This window comes from Perognathus longimembris, chromosome 18 (assembly GCF_023159225.1).
Source record: "Perognathus longimembris pacificus isolate PPM17 chromosome 18, ASM2315922v1, whole genome shotgun sequence".
Classification (NCBI taxonomy): domain Eukaryota; kingdom Metazoa; phylum Chordata; class Mammalia; order Rodentia; family Heteromyidae; genus Perognathus; species Perognathus longimembris.
In genome coordinates, this window is record NC_063178.1 from 23,312,444 (window position 1) to 23,325,985 (window position 13,542).

The 13,542-nt window shown below is 45.8% G+C and overlaps 2 protein-coding genes across 15 annotated transcripts in view; one reads left to right on the top strand and one right to left on the bottom strand.

Annotated features, from left to right (window-relative positions):
* The window catches only part of Abi1 (abl interactor 1), an 84,206-nt gene extending 82,201 nt beyond the window's left edge, over positions 1-2,005 (top strand). For all 12 annotated transcript variants that reach the window (XM_048367880.1, XM_048367883.1, XM_048367884.1 and 9 more), the window contains one exon: positions 208-2,005. In XM_048367880.1, the coding sequence (XP_048223837.1) occupies positions 208-383 (176 nt within the window). In that variant the 3' untranslated portion in view covers positions 384-2,005. The remainder of the gene's footprint in view (positions 1-207) is intronic.
* A 96-nt stretch (positions 2,006-2,101) lies between these two features.
* Pdss1 (decaprenyl diphosphate synthase subunit 1) overlaps positions 2,102-13,542 on the bottom strand; it is a 39,179-nt gene continuing 27,738 nt past the window's right edge. For 2 of the 3 annotated variants that reach the window (XM_048367885.1, XM_048367886.1), the window contains 4 exons: positions 12,115-12,195; positions 11,922-12,035; positions 4,677-4,757; positions 2,102-2,542 (listed from right to left, as the gene is read on the bottom strand). In XM_048367885.1, coding sequence (XP_048223842.1) covers positions 2,402-2,542; positions 4,677-4,757; positions 11,922-12,035; positions 12,115-12,195 — 417 coding nt within the window. In that variant the 3' untranslated portion in view covers positions 2,102-2,401. Of the gene's footprint in view, positions 2,543-4,676; positions 4,758-11,921; positions 12,036-12,114; positions 12,196-13,542 lie in introns of those variants that run through there. The other variant, XR_007214023.1, reaches the window with a different exon arrangement.

The window sequence follows — 13,542 nt, forward strand, 5'->3', positions numbered from 1 at the left end:
AGCAGTTTTAAAAGATTGGTAAATTATGTTGACTGTAGTGTAATCAAATTGTCTATTTGATCTGCCACTGGTCTTTTGCTGGTGTAATAATTAAGGCTCTTCATAAAAAGATGGGTCTGTTATACTATAAATTTGTCATTAAATTTTAAAACCCAAGTAAATGCTGGATATGGCATTCATGTGAAATTTCCATTGTTTCCTCCATAGTTGTTGCAATATATGATTACACAAAAGACAAGGATGACGAGCTGTCATTCATGGAGGGTGCGATCATTTATGTTATAAAGAAGAATGACGACGGCTGGTATGAAGGCGTCTGCAATCGAGTGACTGGTCTCTTCCCTGGGAACTATGTTGAATCAATCATGCACTATACTGATTAATTCTTTTTGCTTTTAAAATAGGTTCTTATTACTCAGTCATACTGTGGGACTCTATGGTTAACAGAATTGTCTTAATGTTTAAAAATGTGCCCATATTTTCAGGATATGCTGTTTTGTTGGTATATTTGAATGTGTACCTATAAGCATAAATCTTTGAGGCAGTTTGGTTATTGCTAAATAGCAATTCATACAAACCCTGTCTGTAACTGATTATGCTTATGTAATGACTTACACATTGATAACTTTATGACCAGCCTAAATATTCTGGGGATGTGGGGTATACTATTTAACAATCATGATTCCTATTGTACCATTACATGTTTCAGTGCAGCATGGTTACTAATGCTATGTCAGACTAATACTAAAATCAGAAAACTTAAATACTGGTGCTGGTCATACCTTTTGTTTAGATTCTCTCTTTTTTAAAATACTGTTTGCTTAAAAGCATGCATAAAAATTTATGTATTGAAGTATACTAAAAATTCCAAGATGCTTCCAATTTGTGTAATGCCTCGAGTACTCATACTTACACGAGCCTCTGAGGTCTCCGTGGGAAACAAGTATCTGCCATGTTGTAATTTGTATCTTAATTTTTTTAATGAGTGAAACTTGAATTCTAAATTTTTTTTTCCATTCCTAAATATGTAAGTGAACCAAAGGTTTTTGTCCTTCCCTTAGTGGTTTGCTTTAACACACACACACGCACACGCGCACACACACACGCCCTTGATATATTGAAGAAATCTAGAAAATAGTTCTATTTTCTCAATGTCATAACATGGAAAAGAAATTTTAGCCTTATCTTATTAATCTGTCTCAACACGGAGACAGATTTTTGCAGATTTAAAATCTGATTTACAAGTCAAATCTACTGAATGAATTCCTTTTTAAAAGTAATTTTTGAAGCTAAGAAAATGTGTCAAAGTGTGCACATCATCCTATAGGTAAAATTCTCGAGGATTGCCATATTAGTCCTTCAGTTTTACAGTGGACTATTGTACACTGGTTCAATGAGAGAAAATTATCTTTTTACATGTTGTAAAAGTGGGATGCAATTTGTGAATAGGCACTATGTAACCTATTGGCACTAGCAACAATGAGATTTTGAGTAAAATAATTGGGAAAGGTAGGTATTAATCAGTGAACAGAGATATAATTAACCAACAGATTTGTATTATCTTTTGACATAACTGAAATGCAACACATGCACTTTGTGTGTCTCCTCTTAATTTAACGGAGGATTAGAGGGATGTTTTTTCTTCTGTGTATAATTCTGTATTGCTTAGGATATTAAAATAGAGCACTCAAGTGTGGGTTTCTGTGTATTGAGGATTCATTTGGATTTCAAATTACAGTTATGTACTGATGTTACAGACTTATATCAGCATAGTGAATGGTGAGACTAGTGCAAAACATTTACTTCTGAAAATTAAAGACCTTTATTGCTACCAAATCAATGTGACTTTCATATGAATTTTTCCTTTGTTAATTTTAAAGTATCATAGTGATCAGCTAGCTACCTTTTACTTTGCCTTTTTCAAGTGGAATGTTCTTTTAATTTGTATATAACCTGTTGTCTAAATCTTATGTACAGATTTTTATAATAAACCATTCTCCTATATGAAATTTTGGATACTGTTAAAATATAACTAATGAGGACTTAAGTGCAGACTTCAGTTTTTTTTTTCCTTCACCTCCTGTGGTAAAATAAGACACCATTTGAATTTTAACATTATTTATTTGTGTAATGGCTTTACATGTGGATATTAACAGTGTAAACAATACCACATATAACCATCAAGATACCTCGATTAGAATTTGTAGAACTACAATGACAGATTCAGGTGATTTAATTACATTTACAAAGTTTTCTGAAAAACTGCCAATAAAAAAAATTGCCCACCAATGTATTATTTTTGGAAATGATTTTTGGTTATGTGCACGTGAAGCAGTGTATTCCACAAAATTCTTTAGGCACAGTCTGGTAAAATAGCTGCCAGAAAGAAGAGAAATAATTGTCACTTATCTCTTGTGAGCACAATTTCTGAGAGCTGAATGAGGGCGTCTCTTTCCGGGGACGCTCGGAGCTTACTGATCTCGCTTACTGCTTCATGGCAGTACTGCTGCGCGAGGTAGGTTGTTTGTTGCACACCATCACTCTATGGGACACAATAAAAAACAGAAGCAACCATCTTAGAAATCTGCTATACAAATTAAAATACACTTTTGAGATCAGATGAGCCAAACAATGTTCTTGATTCTTTCATGCTATATACTATCGACTATGTAGGGGGACCCCCCCCCCCCCCTAGTTCTGGGGCTTGGGCACTGTCCCTGAACTTCTTCTGCTCAAGGCTAGTGCTCTACCACTCGAGTCACAAGTTCAAGTTCCAGCCCTTCTGAGTAGTTTATTGGAGATGAGAGTCGCACAAACCTTCCTGGCCTGGCTTTGAACTGTGATCCTCCTATCTCAGCCTCCTTAGTAGCCAGGATTGCAGGCATGAGTCACTAGTTTTCAGCGTAACGTTTATGTTTTATTAGGTGTAATAATCTAGGGGTGATTAAGGATAGAGGATATACACATGCTATATGCAATATCTCAAGCCATTTTATTCAAGGAGGCTTTGTTTTTGATGGTACTAGGGTTTGAAATCAATGCCTCAGCCTTGCTAGGCGGGCTGTCTACCAACTGAGCCGCAGGTCAGATTGTGTTTTGCTGTGTGCGCGCACGTGCGCCTGTGCCAGTACTGGGGGCTCAAACTCCTGTGCTCTTGCTTAGCTTTTTTCACTCAGGGCTGGCATTTTGCCAACACCATGCCTCTACTTCTAGCTTTTGCCAGTTAACTGGAGATAAGAGTGTAGGATTTGTCTAACCAGTCTGGCTTCAAACACTGACCCTCTGGCTGAGATTACAGGTGTGAGTCACAGATGCCCAAGAATGTCTTGCTTCTTACGCAGGCTGCCCGGGTCTTCGGTCCTGTTGCTGCTTCCCAGGTAGCTGGGATAAGCATGAGCTACCACACCTATCATTTTATTGGCTGAGGTGGATTCTGAGGACTTTTTGCCCAGACTGGTCTTGAACTTCAGTCCTCCTAATCTCAGCCTCCCAAGTATTGTTAGGCTTACTGGCAAGAGACATCATACCTAGCTTATATAGAGTTTTGAATACTTAAGGATTTGGGTATCCAAGATGGGGCCCCAGGAATCAACCCCTCAAAGGACAGTGAGGGATAATTATACTATTATTTCTACACCCAGAACCTCAGGAATGCTGACTCTGTGGCCTTAAGATGAATGAATTTGGAAAGTCACCGATGCTGAAAACATGCAAAAGATTTAGCTTCCATAGAGTGGTTAAGATATACAGAAGCACATCAGACACAAGCTTCTAGCCCCTGAACAGGGTTCCGTGGAACTTCCTTGGATAGAAAAATTATTTGCTTCAAATCCCATCTACCTACATCTGTCCATCCATCCATCTCTTGGTGCCAGATCTAGGGCTTGAATGCAGGGCTGGCTGGCCTTGAGCTTTTTCGCTCAACACTGGCATTCTACCAGTTGAACCACAGCTCCATTTATGGCTTTTTTGCGGTTAGCAGGAGATAAGAGTCTCGTGGGCTTTCCTGCTGGGTTGGCTTCTAAACATGATCACCAGAGCCCAGCTTCTTGGCTAGTTAGGATTACAGGTGCGAGCCACTGGCACCAAGCTTGGTTTCAAGTTTTTAATGCTAGAGTTCTTTAACAGCAGTTATGTATGGCAAATGAGGAATGAGCACTTGTGAGTAGACTATATATGTATATGCCTCAAGGATGAGAGCTTGGACTAGGTTGGAGGCCCGCCTGGGTGAGTGGAGACCATAGCTTTGGTCCTTAGCAAACAAGGTCTCAACTATGAGGATTAAGTGAACATCTCCAAAGTATTATACAAAGAAATGGAAATGAAAACACGAAATTCAAAAAGAAAAAGGAGCTTTCTTAGTTTGATTTCTTCTGGTATTCTACTGCTTGCTAGGCGGGTGATCTACCACTCAGCCACACTCCCAGCCTTTTTGGTTCTTTTTCAGGTAGGGTCTGGCAGTTTTGCCTGAGACAAGCCATCAACTGTGCCGATCACTCGTGCTTCCTGCACAGGTGACACGCCAGGAGTGTGCCACTACTCACACTTGCAGTGTCTGCCAAATAATTGAGAAAACAGCATTGTATCTAAAACTCAATTCTTGGTTAATGTATTTGTTAGCTTAGAGAACTATACCACGTTGTACCCACTGCTGCCTCTTTTACAAATAATCTTACCTGTAAGACGTATTGCCGAGCTCTGTCCACATCTCCTGGCAAACTGAACCGTCTCATTATCATTGCGTTCATTTCTGGGAACTAAATATAAAGAAAGGACTTAGTGCTCTTGGAGAAATCAAGTGTCCCAATGTTAGGAGATTATAGGAAATAAACACAGTTAAATGTCTGGGTGGTACAGGGAGCACTAAACCATAGCATTCTTTTAAATAGTAATTTCTTCCAAGTTCCTCAACTATTAAGCCGAGCTAGAAGGCCTCCCTCGTCTGTCTGGGGGTTGTGGCGGTCCTTGCTCATATGATCTGCCTTTAGTCCAGCCCTGAGTGAAGAACAGCACACCTGTCACATCTCGCCGATTTCACTGCCGGTTGGGAAGCTTCCCGTGCTGAGGATCACTGGGCCTGTGCAAGTATTTCTAAGATGGCGCGGACACCGCTGGCCCACGCTAACATTCTGAGGACCACGGCTGCTGGATAAGGATCGGAATTCGGTGCACTCCTTCAAATCCTAGCCCTGAAAGCTACTGACATTTGGTCAGGCAGAGCATTATGTGCAGAGCATTGCTAACTCAAGCTTCGTGGTGGCTGCATCTGGGGTCCGCGGAGGTTCAAGTACAGTTGCCCAGATCCTGCGCCCAAAGATTTTCTCCTCACTGCCCCAGGACTTAGCGTGGGCTTCTTTCCCAAAGCTCCCAGGTAGTTTTTCTTACTGTTTGTATTTGGCTTTTTTATTGGGGGGGGGGGGGTACTAGGATTTGAACTCAGGGCCTGGTGCTCACTAGCTAAGTACTGCACCACCCGAGCCACACACCGTGAGTCCAGTTTGGTCTCTCAAGGCTCACTTTTGTCCAGGTTGGCCTCAGTTCGCTTCCACCTCCAGCCTCCCGTGCTGTTGGGACCGTGGCGTGGGCCGCCGCCCTCCGTTTATGGATTAAAATGGGGTCCTCACTACCTTTTTGCCTCAGACTGAGATCTTTCTGACCCAACCTCCACTGACCCAAGTAGCAGCTTGGATTACAGGAATGAACCACTGCACCCAACTCCCCATGGCGTTACTGTGCAGTCAAAGTTGAGAACCACTGAATTAGAGGAGTTAAAAGAGGTGGAGTTGTATTGTAATAAGTTAGGAAACTAGAATTAAGCTGACAGCAACAAGAAATTTAAAAAACTGTGCAAAAGGCAATAAAGATAGAAAATCTGTATTCATTTCTCAGCAGCTACATAGAACGGACCCCATTCCATTAGCAAAATCAGGCAGTCGGGACAATAAATGATTTCCTAGAGCTTAGCCCTAGTCTCGGTATGGCCGCGGTGCTCCGGCGGGGAAGGGGGAGGTCCTGTCCTCGTCCCGGGAGTCTTGGCCTTGTCGGTCCCATGGTGTGAAGCCTCACTGCAGAAGGTTAAGCCGTGCTTGGCTTGAGCTCGCCAGTGCTCCTGGCAGGTGGCAGCTCTCCTCTGGCAGTGAGCCTGAAGGGTGAACCAGTTGTCCTGTAAACGTCACCATGGTATCAGTGGAAGAACAGGACACACAGAGAAGCCTCCATCAAACGATGGTGCATGGGGAAGAACGTTCTTTTCTGAGCAATGCTAGGCGTTAGATCCAGGTTCTCTGAGCAGCGTGCTTAGAGAATTTAAAGAGCCAGTAAACAGCTGAACAGGAAGTGAAAACCAGCAGGTTGTTTGAAGTGCTGTTAGTAAGCTTGGGGGGGAGGGAGTGGGAGGGAGGTGAGAGAAAAATGGAGGAGTTTGATAAGAAATGTACTCATTGCTTTACCTATGAAACTGTAAGCCCTCCCTACAAGACTTTGATAATATATTAATTAGAAAAATAAGCCTAAGCAAGCTAAGAAAGTTTCAATTAACTTTTGGTGCTAAAAAGCCAAAGGTAGGCATTTCTTTTAGCTTTTAAATACAAAATTCTGCAATTGGCTATAAGATTGTATTACAGCTGGGGGCGGTGGCTTATACCTGTAATCCTAGCTACTCAGGAGGCTGAGATCTGAGGATCTTAGTTCAAACCCAGCCCAGGCAGGAAAGTCCGTGAGACTCTCATCTCCAATCCGTTCAAAAACCAGAAGTGGCGCTGTGGCTCAAGTGGTAGAGCGCTAGCCTTGAGCACAAAGAGACTCAGGAGCAGCGCCCAGGCCCGGGTTCAAGCCCCACAACTGGGGTAAAAAAAACAGACTATCATTCCCTGAAACTGATGTGACCCTGTCTTGCACCATTAGTAAAATTACCTTATTAGTGTGTATGCTTTTTCTCTAATACCAAGTATCGTAACGTGCTATTGGGCGGCTTTTCAGATTTTTTTTAATTGTAAAAAGCATGGAGAAATAAAAAGAATGGCATTGGTGGTGATGGAATCTTTTTGAGAAAAGTTTAGTCTTAATGTGCAAATATCACATTGTTGCCACACGTGGAGGAATGCGTGTCCGCCGTGGGTTTAGTGAGAAGCAAGCGTCTCGTTTCCCTCGGCTCTGCTGCGCGGGGAAGAGCTTGTGAAGGAATCCGGTTCTCTGTGAGATCCACTCGTGTACAGAACTCCAGAGGTGATGAGCACATGCGAGCATTGATTCACATAAACCTCGCCAACCGAGGCACCAACGAGTCACCACAGTGACAGAAGCCCGGGCAGCTGGTGCAGGGCTGGTGATGGGATCTGGAAATATGGCTACATCCTGACATTTAGCTCTAGTGACTTAATGGATTGGAGAAGCAGAAGGACGGGAAGTTAAGGATCTTGAGGAATGAAATATTTCCATTTTATCTTTGAAGATCTTTTTGAAGATTTCAGTCAATAAATTCCCTCCCTCCCCTCCATTTTGAAGATGGAGTCTACCAAACGTTTCTGCCTCAATTGGCCTCAAGCTGGAACCTCCATAGCAATTCAGTCAATTGAGTTGTGAAAGATTTAAGATGAGGGTTTTGTTCTTAAAGAAAATGTGTACACACAAATACACATGATATTCTTATTGCTGCTTCTCCCCACAAATCTTGAAACTGTTAATTCATTCTACTGTGCCTTTATTTTGGTGCTGGTACTGGGCTTGAGTTCAAGGACTCACATTCATGCTATTGCTTAGATTTTTCACGCAAGGCTGGTTGTGTACCCGAGCCACGCCTCCATTCCTGGCCTTTTGCTGGTGAATTGGAGCTAGTAGACTGGGGTTTGTCTGCCTGGGCTGGTTTCTAACCCTGGTCCTCACATCTCAGACTCTTGGGTAGCTGTTTAGAGACAGTCAGAGCCACCAACCAGTGCTGTGGATCACAGTTCCATACAAGCCAGCGCTGTGCCACTGCGCTGCGGTCTCCTGAAACTCCGTAAGTCCCCCTTACCCACAGTTTTCAAGAAACTCCTTGATTTGGAGGTTAGCTCAAGTGGTAGCCCAAGGCCTTGAGTTCAAACCCCAGCACACAAAAAACGGAGTTGCAAGGAGAGGGAGTTTCTGCCATGTCCCCTTGTCACACGCTGACCAGAGAGTTCCAAGATAACCAACGTGCCAAGTGAACAAGAAAAGGACAATTCCAAGATGGGTGTCCTAGTCTAGTCAGATTGTTCTCAAGTAGTTATGTTCCAAGGCTAACCTACGATGACAATCCACCATTTTGGAAAGGGTTGCAGACACCCGGGAGCTCCCTTCCCACACAGCCCTTGCAGCGCAAAGCGGAGGACGCAGACCTGCCAGCGCGCGCTCAGAGGACGCGCGGACGGTGGCCAGCTGCCTTCTGGGCCATTTACTGGATGCTTCGTTTTGGCCAGCTTTGAAGCTGTTTCTTATTTGTAGAATAGAGATTGTAATAACTACTACATAGAAGAGTTATGAGGCTAGAAGTGATGTAAGAAACATTCCTTTACAAGTGACACATGCATTTTTATTCAATGAAGATACTGAATACTCAGGTTACTTTTACCCATAATTATTGTTTTTTGATGCCAGTACTGAGCCTTGAACTCAGGGCCTCATAATCTTACTTTAGCTTTTGGCTCAAGGGTAGCATTCTGTCACTTGAGCCACACCTCCACTTCTGGCTTTTTGCTGGTTAGCTGGAGATGACAATCTCATAACTTTGTCTGCCTGTGCTGGCTTCAAATCTTGATCCTCAAATCTTAGTCTTCCGAGTTGCTAGGATTAAGAGTGTGAGACACTAGCACCTAGCTACAAAGTTAGTATTAAGCCTTATAAGTCTTTTGATGACCGCTTGCTAAAGAATCACTTTGAGAGGATCATCCACAGTGAAGTCTCAACTTGTGTTATTGGAAGTAATTTATACATATTTGATGATCCTCCCTGTGCCACACAAGACAGAAAACCCAGCCTGTCTATGAAACGAGTCCTAGCCAGAGTCACTTCCTCTTCATCATGTGTTCTCTTTTCTGAGGCTGCGTGTGTGTGTGTGTGTGTGTGTGTGTGCAAGCATGTGCGAGTGAGTCACGGGGCTTGAACTCAGGGCCTGTCTCTGAGCTGCTTTATGCTCAAAGCTAGCACTCTGCCACTTGAACCGCAGCACCACTTTGGGCCTTTTCTGCGTAGTTTAGTGGAGGTAAGAGTCTCTCTCTCATGGACTTTCCTGGCTGGACCGACTTGGAACCATGATTGTCGGATCTCAGCCTCCTGAGTGCTGGCTGCAGATTGGCGTGAGCCGCCAGCGCTCAGCAAGGGTTCCCTGTAATCCCCGCTCCTCCCACGTGCCTCGGGCGCGGGAGACAGCACTGTCTGGTGAGAGGAGAGCGAGACTGGGATTTCCCAGCCAGGCACACAAAAAACCATGCTTAGGGGCCATGTAACCCTTCATTCGCTCCTTTTCCCCCGCTCCATCTTAAACAAAGAAGCAAACTAGCACTTTCCCATCTATTATAGGTTACTAACCGATGTATAAGCTACATCTGTTTAAGGGGGCCCGTTCCAAGCACCCACTCGCTCTGTCCCATTACAATCAATGTTCACTGGTTTGGATAGAGGATGGTACATTCATTTCTTTTGAGATATGTTTACAGAAAGCAATCAGAAGAGGCCAGCCTAAAGTAGGATTTGGCTATTACTATTCATGGAGTTCACAACAAGTATTTATAATTTTTAAAGCTGTACCAATAAAACTGATTAGACTGTAAACTTTTGCAGGGAAGCTTTGTTCTTTAGTAGCCTTGGTAATGTCGGGGCCTAGCTAAATAAATCCTTATTGAGCTAGCTGGATTTCAGCATTCTAAGTCTTCCATAGCACTGTTCCTCACTCCTGTTACTAACCTACATCTGAGATTATGGTTTGTAACTGTACCACAAATGGTAGCCAGTGTTAACTTTTTCTAGCCTCAGCATACCTTTATATTTACGTGGCTCATGAGTACTTTGTCTCTGTGTGTGTGTGTGTGTGTGTGTGTGTGTGTGTGTGTGTGTATGGGTTCCCGGTACAACAGAAAATATTCCTCACTCGTGCCTTAATGTATGAAAGAGGGTTTTATAAATGTTGTCTGAACTTGGCACACATATGAATAGTCTGCCTGAGTTTTAGACTGGTGATTTCTGTCTCTGGGAAAAAGGACCCTTTCATAGTATACTATTTTGTTTGCAGTCCACAGACTGTAATAACTACTACAAAGAAGTAGCTACTTGTAGTAGTTTTAAAATTATTTATATAGTTAGCGATTTGTGTCTGGGCCAACCATGGATGGGGCTTAGATTCAGAGCCTTTTGCTCACAACTGGTGCTCTACCAATTGAGTTGCTCCCCCAGCTCTTTTTTGCTGTTTACTGGAAATAAACTGTCTGGGTTTATCAGCCCAGGATGGCTTTGAGCGGATCCTCCGCTCTCGGCCTCCCGAGCAGCTAGGAGCAGAGGCGCGGAGCTGGGGTACCAGGCGGGCACCTCTTCTCATTTTCGAGGCCCGAGCATGGCCGTGCTGAGGACAAGTGCTCAGCGGCCCTCCAGCCTCATTCCCGCCCCCCCCCCCCCCGATTCCCGACCCCCCAAGCAGCTCTCCCTCGAGGACCGCGCCCAGCAGCGGCTCAGCTAAACAACGCGCGGGATGAGCTCCACTGTTTTCAATCAGAAACGAACTGGACGCGAGGCCGTTGCTTTGTAAACCACAAGGGACCACCGCGTTCCCTAAGACATGGCTTACCTTGGTAAATTTTAAGAAAGAACAGGCAAAAAAAATCTCTAAAAGGCTACTAAAACTTGCTAAAATTTTTAGATTAAAAAGCTAGTTTAAAAATTTGAGGCACGGGGTTGGGGATATGGCCTAGTGGCAAGAGTGCCTGCCTCGGATACACGAGGCCCTAGGTTCGATTCCCCAGCACCACATATACAGAAAACGGCCAGAAGCGGCGCTGTGGCTCAAGTGGCAGAGTGCTAGCCTTGAGCGGGAAGAAGCCAGGGACAGTGCTCAGGCCCTGAGTCCAAGGCCCAGGACTGGCCAAAAAAAAAAAAAATTTGAGGCAAACGATCTCCCTACATTAACAAACAATGAAATGCAACTGAGAGGAAAATCTTTCTTAGTATATCCAGGCATCAACGAGTGCCCCACTTATTTCAAGTGCCATCTGGCACAGCCGAGGGCGAGGTGTGCGCAGCAGGCGTGCGAGGTGTGCGGTCCCTTGCTGCCCCGTCTCCTAAGGCTCCCTAAGCTCCCGGTGGAAACCGAGGAGAGCATGAGGGCATGCCTCTCGTCTGGAGTATTCCACTGACACCCTGGCCCTCTCGAGCGAATGGCTGAAGCTCGAAGGCCTTCCAGGGGAGCCAGCTGTCCCCGTAAATTTGCAGAACTTCGGAACTTCTCCTAATTGCTTAGGCCTAGAGGATCTTGATGCTTCCTGTGCCTTTTAAGAGGAAAGCAGCCCTAAAAACCAAGCTGTAGAGACTGGTGGCCTCGCTAATGCTACAGTACGCCGCGATACCAGTGCTACGTTCACCGCGCAGGGCGCGTCAGCGCTTACAAGGAGTTATTCCACACCACGCTGGGGCCAGCGGAGGCCCGGCTTGAGGAGGACAGCAGCTGCGAACAAGCAAACCAGCCAGGCCAGTCCCAGCACCAAAAGGAAAAAGAAGAAACAAAAGAACCCTGGGAAGAAAACTGTAATTTCTGTTTTACACATTTAGCCTTAAAAAGGTGAAATGAGAAGCCTCAAGATCTCAAATCTGGATGTGCAACCCCTTACCGAAAGGGCCCCCCGCTGTTCCCTAGGCCAGCCTTCCTACCGGCTGCGCAGGGCCCCCAGCTTTCTGCCACCAATGGAGAGTGCGGGTCCTACCTGCTGACAGGCAAACAGCACCGGGCCGGTGGCTAAGCCGAGCTTCAGATCAGCAGCAGTTGGTTTGCCCATCTGGTCAGCACAGGCGGTAAAGTCCAGCACATCGTCTATGAGCTAGCAAAGGGAGACAGGGCGGTAAGAACACCACCAGGGCTACACCACGACGGCCCTTCTGAACCGGAAGCATACCAACCTGAAAAGCGATCCCCACGTTCTTTCCGTATTGATAGGCGATCTCATGCACCACTGGGTCAGGGCAACTTAGGATAGAAACCTGAAACAAACACGCAGGATTCAGAGCTAAGGCTCTGGTGGCCAGAATGAAGGCAGCCATGCCCGGACACATTTCCATAAGAGGAGTAAACCTTGAGCAAGGACAACCAGTAGACACCAATAGGAACCAGACCACACAGACGCAGACACGCTTCTTCCTTGCTGTCCTGGGAAGTGAATGTAGGGTCTTGCACGTGCTAGGGAAGCACTTCTACTAGTGATCACCACTTCCACCTCCCCCCTTCTCTTCAGTTCCAAGCCCTCTGGCCCCCCTCTTTCAAGCTGGATAAGCAGTCTTAGGCAAAATGGAGCCATGGGAGACGGGACAGCGGGAAAGACGCTGAGCAGATCTTCTGGCAGGCAGACCCTCGCCCCAGTGCTGCCTTGCAGTGCGCTCCGGCACGCAGACCCTCGCCCCAGTGCTGCCTTGCAGTGCGCTCCGGCACGCAGACCCTCGCCCCAGTGCTGCCTTGCAGTGCGCTCCCCTGCGGCTTTAATACCACGCTCCCACTGTCCCTCCGGTGGGAGACAGATTCCTAATCACATCCGCATGCCGCCACGAACGGCCGCACCGCTCAGCAGCCGCTGAGGATCAGTGAGTTGGCTCACTGCTGAATGCGGCTGTTTCTTGCTATGTCCACCCCAGCCGCAAGCCTCAGGCTTTGGGTAAATGCGCTTTCATGACAAGAGTCTTCCTGCTCCTGCTTCCGTTTTGCTCTCACAAGTAACTGAACCGTATGCAAACCATCTTTTGCCCCCTTCTTCAGTGGGTGAAGAAATAGGCCTTCAAAAATCTTTTCTTTTCTTTAAATTCCAAAAAAACTAGCTGGCCTCCGCCCCTTGAGGCGATTTCCCACCGCTCTGCTAAGCAGTGCAGACACGCTTCCAGAATACCAGACCCGACAGGAACAAAAGCGGGCCGGGAGAGCGTTCCGCTCCAGCGGACACCAACGGCGGTATGGACTCCACCACAAAGCTACCCGGCCTGCTCAGTCTGCGTCTGTGCTGGTCGCTGATGATAAATAACTCGATTGCTGACCTTGAACCCCTATCTCTGTGGCGCGCATTTGGGGGCCGTATTTTGCTCCGGCATCAGCACAGTACGGTGGGGCAGGCCCTTCCTTCGGCCTGCTAGGGTAAGGGTTATGTCCCTTACGGCTGCCGATGGCTTTGGCATGTCAAGCTTTCTGTTGGTCTCCTCAGGTATAGAATGTAGGATTAAAAGCACTCACCCCACAGGGGGTGGGAAGATGAATGTCAGGCTGTCCTTGAACTATCACTAGTTTTGCATGGTATCTGGCTAGGACGGAGAATGGTCACTGGTGGTGCAGCCCTGAATCCCAACACT